This window comes from Emydura macquarii, unplaced genomic scaffold (assembly GCF_026122565.2).
Source record: "Emydura macquarii macquarii isolate MOO-44397 ecotype Brisbane River unplaced genomic scaffold, CSIRO-AGI_Emac_v2 contig_3238, whole genome shotgun sequence".
Lineage (NCBI taxonomy): Eukaryota > Metazoa > Chordata > Testudines > Chelidae > Emydura > Emydura macquarii.
The window spans coordinates 709,874-720,380 of record NW_027133375.1 but is presented as its reverse complement, the minus strand read 5'-3'; the positions used below and the strand labels follow the sequence as shown (position 1 = coordinate 720,380).

The 10,507-nt window shown below is 35.8% G+C and overlaps 1 protein-coding gene across 2 annotated transcripts in view; it reads right to left on the bottom strand.

The window, feature by feature from the left end:
- Positions 1-1,468: 1,468 nt before the first annotated feature.
- Positions 1,469-10,507, bottom strand: part of AGPAT5 (1-acylglycerol-3-phosphate O-acyltransferase 5) — a 114,062-nt gene continuing 105,023 nt past the window's right edge. For both annotated transcript variants that reach the window (XM_067532032.1, XM_067532031.1), the window contains exons 7-8: positions 5,907-6,030; positions 1,469-4,253 (exon numbers count right to left, since the gene is read on the bottom strand). In XM_067532032.1, coding sequence (XP_067388133.1) covers positions 4,028-4,253; positions 5,907-6,030 — 350 coding nt within the window. In that variant the 3' untranslated portion in view covers positions 1,469-4,027. The remainder of the gene's footprint in view (positions 4,254-5,906; positions 6,031-10,507) is intronic.

Sequence of the window (10,507 nt, the reverse complement as noted above, 5' to 3'; positions counted from 1 at the left end):
CAGAAGGGACCATCATGAGCATCTAGTCTGACCTTCTGCACACTGCAGGACACAGAACCTCACCCACCCACTCCTGTAATAGACCCATAACCTCTGGCTGTGTTACTGAAGTCCTCAAATCTTGATTTAAAGACTTCAAGTTACAGAGAATGCAGTATTTACATTTGTTTAAACCTGCAATAGACCCGTGCTCCATGCAGCAGAGGAAGGTGAAAAACCCCCAGGGTCTCTGTCAATCTGACCTGGGGGGAAATTCCTTCTTGATCCCAAATATGGCAGCCAGTTGGACCCTGATCACTTTGGCAAGCCCCAACAGCCAGATACCTGGGAAAGAATTCTCTGTAGTAACTCAGAACCCTCCCCATCTAAATGTCCCAACACCAGCCTGTCGGGAATATTTGCTACTAGCAGTAGCAGATTGGATATATGCCATAGTAGGCAATCTCATCATACCATCCTCTGCTATAAACCTATCAAGCTCAGTCTTGAAGCCAGTTAGATTTTTTGCCCCCACAGCTCCCCTGGGAAGGTTGTTCCTGAAGCTCACTGCTCTGATGGTTAGAAACCTTCATCTAATGTCAAGCCTAAACTTGTTGATGGCCAGTTTATATCTATTTGTTCTTGTGTCAACGCTGGTGCTTAACTTAAGTAACTCCTCTCCCTGCCTGGTATTTATCCCTCTGATGTATTTGTAGAGAGCAATTGTATCTTTTGAGTTACACAAAGCTGAAGAACTTTGCAGGGGAGACTCCCCTCCAGCACTGAGGGCACAAAGAGGCAGATGGTGCCTCCCTTCTCCACTCCCCCACCCCCAGTGTGGCCTTGGTGGAAAAAAACTGCAGAGTGGAGCCAGCGAGAAACTCCAGTCTGGAGGAACAATTGCAGAAGCAGCGAAAGCAGGGGCTTTTGTACACTCAGAGAACTTTCTATAGTTTTGACTGGACATTCCTCTGCTCTGTGCTAATTGGTTGTTTGCTTCAACCTTCCCCTTCCCCCTTTCTCTTCACTTCAGCTTCATTCCACAACTGCCCCCCTACCCTCTCTTCTCCTGCCCTGTCACACACACCCATCTTCCTTTCCCTTTCTTTCTATTTAGCTTATTCCCTCCTAACTAACTCCCCTCCCTCCACAGAAAAAACTGAAGTGATGGTTTCTGCCATCACACTGCTTGCATGTTACTTCTGGGGTCCCCCCACTTTCTGTTTGCCTTGCCTATTTAGACTGCAAGCTCTTCGGAGCAGGGACTGTCAACTTCTCTGTCTGTACAGCACCCCACTCTTGGTGGATCCTTAGGTAGCCTAATATTGTGTATATTATTAAACATGATTAGTAATGATATATACAAAATCTCGCAGGCATTCTCAGTTGCGAAGCCACTATCACTGTCTATCCATCTCCTCAGTACTGTACATGAGCATTTATAAAACATTCCAAGTTTCTGAAACTTTTTAGCAGCACAGAAAAGAAAGACAAGGGCATTGTTATTTTTATTTGACTTTTGTTCACACAAACCTTTTAACTGAAGAGTGTTAAAACCATGCATGTTGACTGTTTCTGTAAAGAATAATTCAGCTGTAAACAGTTACAAACATAAAGGCTTAAAAATTACTTCAAACAAGAGAAGGAACAGCAAAAAAGTGGAATGAGCATCTGGTTCTTTTCTTTTTAATAAAGAAATATTTCAAGTTGACATCAGTGCGTATTAAGAAATAGCATACAATGCGCTGAACACCCAATACATGAGCAAATTCATAACAATTTTCAAAAATGTATAAATTAACTGTGAGAAAAAAATTGTGTAATAGTAGCCAGGAGACTGACATTGAAAATAAACAGACCAATTGCTTTGTTCCACTGAATCAATTACATTCTACATAGCTTAACATGAGAGATCCAAAAATTGTAGTGATTAGGACCTCCAAAAACAGCAGTTATTCTGCTACAAACGAGTTAAGCAGTTTGCATTTATTTTTGTTGTACAGTTAAGTGTTATTCTTAACTTTTGGATGTTACATTAAAAATGTATTTTAATCTTAACACAGTGAGGATTCATTGTAAATTTACATTTCATACGTCAAAGTCAGATTAACAGAAGAACATTGCGTTCCGATTGTATTCATTGGGGCCATTCTGTTGAGAACAGCACAAGCTGTATGATGCACATGGGAAGCACGTTTGTCTGTTACATAAAATGGCTTATTTTTCCCTGGTTTCAGCGCTTCAGACAATACTAATTTTCTAAACATTGTTCCCTGTCATTGTTTTTAACACCTCCTGCATAAATGAATGATATAAATATGGCCAGTGACAAAATCCATGTATGGAAGGATACAGAATTGCAAACTGAAAATTGTGCTGGATCATTTTTAAGGTGGACTTGTAAATATTCTTCTATAAAATTTTAAAGAAAAATCTGTATTAAAAAGCAAGCACTTGTTCAATTATTCTGACTATGATGGAATTTGAGAAACAACGATCATTTCAATACATACATTATTATTTTAATGCATATGGAGTTTATGCAATGTAAATGCTATTAAAGCTAATAGGAGATGCACATTTAAAGCTTGGAGAAGTAAGCTAAAAATATACTCTAGGTCTTGTGTTTTGACGTTGGGAGTTTGATTTCCTAATGGAAGAAGATAATACAGGATCCTCTTCTCTTTCTGGCCCCTAGTGCAGATAAGCCTATTCCCTTGACACAAGGAAATGAAATTTCCCCCATATAACTCATAGATACAATAGCCATGGGAACCATAGACCTGCTGACAACAAGGGGTTTTTAAAATGTATATTTTCAAGCAGGCGCAATACTGATCAGATATGCATTTCTTTCACAATTATTCTACAGTGCGAACCATATGTATCAACATCAAAATCTTCAACCCATCTGAAGTGTACATCAGCTAGGATGCTGTGAAATCTAGTGTAATATAATAACACTAAATGATTTCTTGTCTATGAAATATTAAGCTAAATCATAGATTAGCAAACAAAGGCACATGCTTTAAGTTTAGCAGGAACATTTGAGAGTTCCTTGTTACCATAATGTACACTCCTGTTGAAGAAATAGATTATACAGATTACATCAATTTGCTTTGAGATAATTATGAGGTAACAGGAAACTTCTGAATGTTCACAACTGTTTATGGCACATACACTCTAAAGTTCTATTAGTTTAGCTGAGTCTTCAACAAACTATTGACAATTTGGACATACGGCAGGCTACAATATGGTTAGGCCACAATTAAACTTAACGTATCATTATACTGCACATATTCTCTTACGCACAAACACAGGGTGCACAAAATAAGCTGTTGGTTCAATAATAATAATTATAATTAAGTGTTTTGCATATGTAAAATAAAATCAGCTAATAATGCAATGCAATCAAAAGATCATGCACTAGATAAACAAAACTTCTTCCCCATGAACAATGGTTCTTAGGAACTTTTTTCTGCCTTGCATAACATTTCATGATTTACCAATTTACTTGATCAGCTTCTGAGGAACATATTTAGATAAAACTGAAAAGCAAGATATTGAAAAACATTAGCTTTGCTGTTAGCTGTAATGCATCTAGGATAGATATAACTGAGTTGCTGCAATGAAATCAAAAGTAACAAAAACTAAACATGAATAATAGTAGAAGAATATATATATATATATATATATCCCCTAAATTAATGTTAGTAAATACATTCACTGGTCCACTTAAGTTACATCTCTATAAAGACATATTTCCACTAATCTTCAGCAGATATAGATGGATGTTCATTCATGGGGAAAGCAATGTGTAATATAACTCAGTTTATCTGTCATTTTTACAGCAAAATCAGTAGCAAATTTGTAAAACTAAGTATATTTTCCCCAGACCAACCACACAGAGGTGTAAGTCACAAATTCTAATTTATCCAATGTTCAATCAATAAGGCTTTATTTATATTTCTTTATAAATTCAGGAAAAAGTTTGGTGCAGTGTGCAAGACAAGATAGCACATTTCTCTCATTGGAGATCAGCATCTGCTTATGCTTTAACACTAACCCATAGGTAGCCTATTAAAGTTCCATATATCCAAGTTTTTACATAAAGTTTTCTTCCAGATTCTGTCAGAAGCATACTAACAGTCAGGCCACCTAGAAACAGTAAGGATGGTAAAGTTTTCTTGAGGCTTAGTTTAGAATGAATGCATTTCCCAGGGAACTTGTTTCTTCTTTTAGAATCCTTTGCATCATAAAACTCTATTAGTAACCTGTGAGCAGGTAAAAGTTCAGAGTCAAATTCATATATTAGTTCAGGTTTAAAGCAATTTTCTTTCATCTAATAATTGTATATCTTATCCTACATTACCTCATAGACTCATAGACTTTAAGATCAGAAGAGACCATTATGATCATCTAGTCTGACCCTCTGAATAATGCAGGCCACAGAACCTCACCCACCCACCTGTAATAGACCCCTTATCTATAACTGAGTTACTGAAGTCCTCAAATAATACCTATCAGATACTTATTTAGCAGTGCACATAGCAACAGCTTTGTAATAACAGACAACATACTATAGGTATATTGTCAATCAATTAAAGTTATGCTCTGTAGCTGGGTGCTCAAACTTAATCCCTTTAGACAACACAAATTATTTTCCTTCTGACCCCAAAAACAATTCTTTTCAATATATATTTGTGTATCTGCTTTTATATTTATTCTGCACCTAGCAAAACAAGTTCCCAATCCAATAAAATAAATACTAAATAAAATAATATTTTATTGTCAATAATTCATAACAAAAGCAACTCTGTGAACAAAAGGAAAAGTGTCTTCATGTAACAAAACTGGGAAGATAATGAAGTCTCAGGAGACTCAAAGGGTTTTGGAAATAAACACTAACATTTTATTCTTACATGTTGAAGTCAAAATGTCTACAGTGGCTATTGCTTTATGGGTTTAGCAACAAAAACAGCTTCCTTCCACTGCTTTTGGAGAGCAATATTTTAGCATGTAAATAAATTCTGAAAATACTGAATGTTTCATATTCCTAAAATTCACAGTAGTAGATTTAGGTAAGAAGGATGGTCTAGTGAACAGGGCACTGAACTGGGACTTCCTGTGTAACCCTGCAAAGTCACTTATTCTACTTGTGACGTCGTTCTGTATCAGTAAAATAGGGATACCAGTACTTCTCTACCTCACAGGAGTGTTGTGAAGAGAAAATTTATAAATGGTATCAGATACTATGGTGATGAAGGCCATATATATGTCTAGATCTATAGTTCCCTTATGGATGGACTCAAGGATCATCATTCAAATTAATCTGTTCATTGACTTCAGTGAAGTTACACCAGGGACAATTGGAGCCTTTTGTGTTTGAAATGGGACATATCGCTACAGAACCAGTTGAGTCAAAAGTGGCAGTATTTTACTTATAGGATGTAGGCAGGTATCTAGAAGGTTAAAAACTCAGGTGATCACTAATGAATCTAGTATTTATACCTAGGAGTAGTTGCCAAGTGAGAAAACTCTGGCAGGTCAGTTCCAGCTGAACCATGCTGCATGGGAACTAGAGACGACTGGAGGGGACTCTGAGCTGATGTGGAGGCACAGGCCTCTGTAAGTATGCCAGACCGTCATGTGGATCCACTGTGTGCATGTCCTGAGGACATTCCAGTGAGGAAAACACCATCTACCCCCATCAATGTAACGATCTGGGAGGAACTGTGAAAGAGGAAACACAGGGTTTGCTTCCAGCAGTCCTCTACCACGGGGTTCTTAGCAAAGTGAGTGATCTGGTCCACATAAATGTTTAGGAGGTCTAAGACTGTTCCTTCTATTAATATTAAAAAATAAATTACTTTGAAACATATCAAATCTTAAGTCTCAGCTCTGACATGATGACTATCTCTACTCACTTATCCTTTATTTCAAAGCGTTCATGAAGCCATCTTCTCATATACATCTGTTCTTCTGGAATATCTTTCAATTCAATTCGATCTAGGTAAATATGAACTTTTGGGCATTCCTTACACAGAAACTCTAACAAAAACAAAACAAAACAACACAACTGAGTCTTGTAAGTACTTTTTACATGGTAGAAAAAACATTCTCCAAATAAATACTAAATAATAAAGATATAGAGTAAAATGTTCAAAATGTACTTTGGAAACTAAATACCATTTTCAAAAGCACCTAAATGGGATTTAAGTTTCTAAGTGACCTAGGTGCTTGTTTTCCATTTTCTTATTCAGTTTGGAAAGCCCTCCAACAATCCACCAACCCAATTGTACAACATGGAGAAAGTTCCTTCCAGATCCCAGGAGCAATCAGCTGAAATTCTATAATGTGAGATTTGATTACCTCTGTTTCAGCATGTATTATTACATGTTATTGGTCATAAAATTATCCAGTCTATGATTTTTAGATTTTGGTTTAAACTGCTTAAGATCTAATACCCATTTCTTGTCCCTTTTAAAATCAAAAGTTACAGATTTTTTTTAAAAAATTGCTCCTAGCTTGAAATCCCATATAACAAAATTCAAACTATAGTATCTTCGCTGGCCATCTCTAAGAAGATGTGGGATAGAATGGAAATAATAACCTATAATTTAAGTGTGTAGTAGCTAAAAATCAAATGCAGTCCTCAAAACATATACTTCCTCTGTCTTCCACGAACTGCCAATACCCACTGGGGCTTGATTTGGATCTCACACCTCTTTTACATTGTACAGTGCTACTGATTTCAATATCATATCATTCCTCACAGAACAGTGTCAGTGAGACAATTCCTTCCCTTTCTTAGTAGGAATTGGACTGTGTAGGATTGATGGTGTCCTTTACTTCCAGACCAAGTTTTCATTAGCTTAACATACACTGAATGAAAATACTTCAATAAGATTCTGGGGAATTGCCTGATTGACTTGTTATGCATCCTAAATCAATAAATTACAATCTAATGTCAGAACACAGTAATTACTGCTCATTAAGGTAAGTGAACTACACAGGACTTGGGTATTTTTTCCCTTTAGTTAACTTGTCTAGCTGATATACAAAGGCCCTCTTTTTTTTTTTTTTAAATAATACTGGCATCACCAGAGACAAGACATAGGTGATGCCAGTTGTAGGTGAAGAATCTTGGCTTCTCTGTGTTCTTGATGGAACACTGAGCATACTTATGTTTTACACTGTCTGGTAATCTGTATCATCTCAGTGATGGTAAACTTGTTTTAAAATACATTCACCTGGAGTTATTTCACTCTTCTGCTTAGGAGACAGATCCTCTGATACCTCTTAATTTTTCTGTTTTTATAGAGAACATTATACTGCTTAACTGTTGTCTGTTAAGTTGCTTCTCATTTTTTTTCCACTTCATATTTATGCTTAGAGCATTCGCTAAGCAAATACTAAGCCAATTATGCATAGAACTCTTCATTATCTGAACAGTCTACTGGAAGCTGTTACCTCTTCTAAACTGTTTAAATTGTTACATACTAATGGATCTTACATACTGTGTTGAATTTTTCACACTCTGAATGCTTTGTGTTCACAAATGATGATGAAAATGCAAGTTTAAAGGGCAGTAATCATGGTGTCCCAGCAACAAAAACCTTAACACACCTTCTCATCCAGATGGTATATTTTTGGGGAAGGTGACAGTACCTCAGTATTTGGAAAATGTTAAACTTAAAAAGGAACCAAAAATGCCTTTGTGCATTATAGACAGACAACAGATGGAAAACAGATGGCTACTGTGCTGTAATAATCTAGTAAGTGGCTGTAATTTTATTTAGCCAACAGTACAGCCATGCAAGATATGGGGTATTCTGAGAAATAGTCAAGGCTTGAGAAAAAAGTCACAGACACATGCACCTCATCATGGACTGTCAGAGCTGAACCCATCCTGATTCTTGCATGACCCGACCAGTATGTATTAGGTGGTACCATGTTTCAAAAGCTATGCTTACCACACATGAAGTAGTCCCATTTTTTTTTAAATGTGGGGATGAGCGGAGACAATGAAACCACACATGATGTCTTGATGTGGGAATACGTGATAGAGGACAAAAACTAGGAGATGGCATCCCCATCTCTCTACTGTGATATAAATTCTGACAGTGAGATCCTGCACAGATTGTCTTTTTAGAGGAAAAAAGTATTTCAATTTTCACACATTTAAGATTCTGAAATACTTTAACAAAATAAATGAGTGATCCATATCTTGGGCTCTAATCCTGAAATTAATGGAGTCTGGGTGCCTAAAAATGCACAATTCATATTTTAAAACCAAAGGGGCATTATCTATGTTTTAATAAATGCTCATAACTAACTTTCATTAGGGTACAACTCATCCTTTGGGCAAAGGCTAGAAGCCTTAACATGGAGCTTTTAAAAATATGCAGAAATTGAACATATGGTTGGAAGCTGTAATAGCAAATCTTTTTTCTATTTGATTTTAGGCCATTTACCTTAAAAAAAAAAAGAAAAAAGCAAGACATCAAAACTGCAAACTAGATTTACAAGATATTTAAAATATTGTTCTGGAGTATGGTGGAACTTTTATAGTGTATAGTTACCATTTCAAGTTTTATTTTACGATTCTATTCTATAAGGGAACAAATAGCTCTTCCCTGACATTTATTCATACATAATTAAGTAAAAACAAACAAAATCCCAAACAGTCTAAAATAGTATTTCAAAACCATGGCATTTTAACAACTATTATCAAATTCTGTAGAAGTATATTGATTAGATCCCCACATCATTGTGAAATAGCAAAGTTCTACATTACTGCTACTGATAACAAAAGGGAATAGAACATATGTAGATCAATAGAAGCAAACAGAAAAAATTGTTCCAAAGTTTTTGCAGTTCTGTTCATCCAGCTAAACAAAGAAGGATTTGATTCATCATGGTTTGCTACTCGAAAACAATGTGATTTTTTAATCAAATCTAAAAAGAAACTGTTCCTTGGTGGAAAAGAAATTCCATGTATCTGAGCACTGGTGCTGTCTCTCCCCAGCAATGCCTATGCATGTGGACTCTTACTTTCCTTTAGCTTTTGAGCACAGCTTACGTTTAACTCACCTAAATCAAAGTCCTAAACCTTCCACCCATCAAAGTTTCCCCACTATGTGAATCCAATAGCTTTACTCATATCTGCACCAAACACACCCTTGCAGCTGGATGGCCAGATTAGCCTGCATCCAAGGCTGCTGTACTACTTTCTTATCTATAGCTACAAGTGTTACGAGATCCCTTTTTCTTCCAACCCTAATCCCCTTGCTCTTAACCCCAGGACCATTTTTAAAATGTGCTCTCCAGTACATCTATACAAAATGCCCTAATGCAAGCAATCATGCCAGCCACTTAAGTTATTTTTATTATGCAATTCGTTTTAGGGTTTAATGTGACTAATCCTTTTTTTTAAATTTTTTTTAAATTTTATTTAGAAACACGTCACTGCAACCACTTAAGTACACCAATGGATAAGAACAATATATAGAGCCGCCACTTTTGAGAAGAAACAGATGGATTTTATCACTATAAACTCCAGAAGTTTGTGGTAGTCCCATGACCCTTAATTTCACATCAGTTTAACTCCCAAAAGGCTTTTGTAATTAAGCTAAGAAGCCTTATTGTAGTAATTTATTACACACAAACTAAATTCCCAGAACTCACCAGAATTAGTTACAATTAACAGGAGGAACAAAGAAGTCTGAACTTTTCTCTCTAATTGAGGATCATGCACTGTATCAAACTTTTGATTAAGGACAAACTTTAGTTATTATCATAAATCAAGAACCAAGTATAATATGTGTTAAATGAACATTAATAATTCACATGGGACCAAAGTGGACTGATTCTCATATGGGAGATAACATGCTAATAAAGTTTTCAGTCTTATAAAACAGCAACTCAACATCTATGAGCATATAACTTTTATAATCCTACTAATGACCAATCAAAGAAAGAGGAAGGAAAATATGGCAATTTACAATGTTTTAAGGGCAAGAATGTTAAATCCATTAGTACATGGTGAAATTCCAAGCCCTAGTATACAGGAAAGAATTCATGGTAACATAGCACAAAGAGATATAATGTATTATTTGGGTTTTTTAAAATGTCACTGATAGTCTTTAAGGGACAATCAGATCCCAAATGTTTTTCAGTCTGAAACAAATATCTAGCCAATGGTATTTCACTAGTTAGGCCTCCAGTAAAATTCCATCACTTTTTATATATTAATACCATATTTTCAAAACAGATTAACAACATTTTCAGACTTCTGTATTAAGAAAGGCACAGACCAGTCCATAAAAGATGAACTTCAAAGCAAAAACCAAACACTCCCTCAAACACAACACTATTCAAAAAATATAAAACTTCCACTTAATGATGTGTATAAAATACCACAAATTCCTCTCTCCAAAAATTAGTTTTTCCCTACCTCTTTAAAGAGAGAGAGAGATAGTGTGTGTAAAATGTGTCCTTGTTCTCTATACAGTATTAACAATAT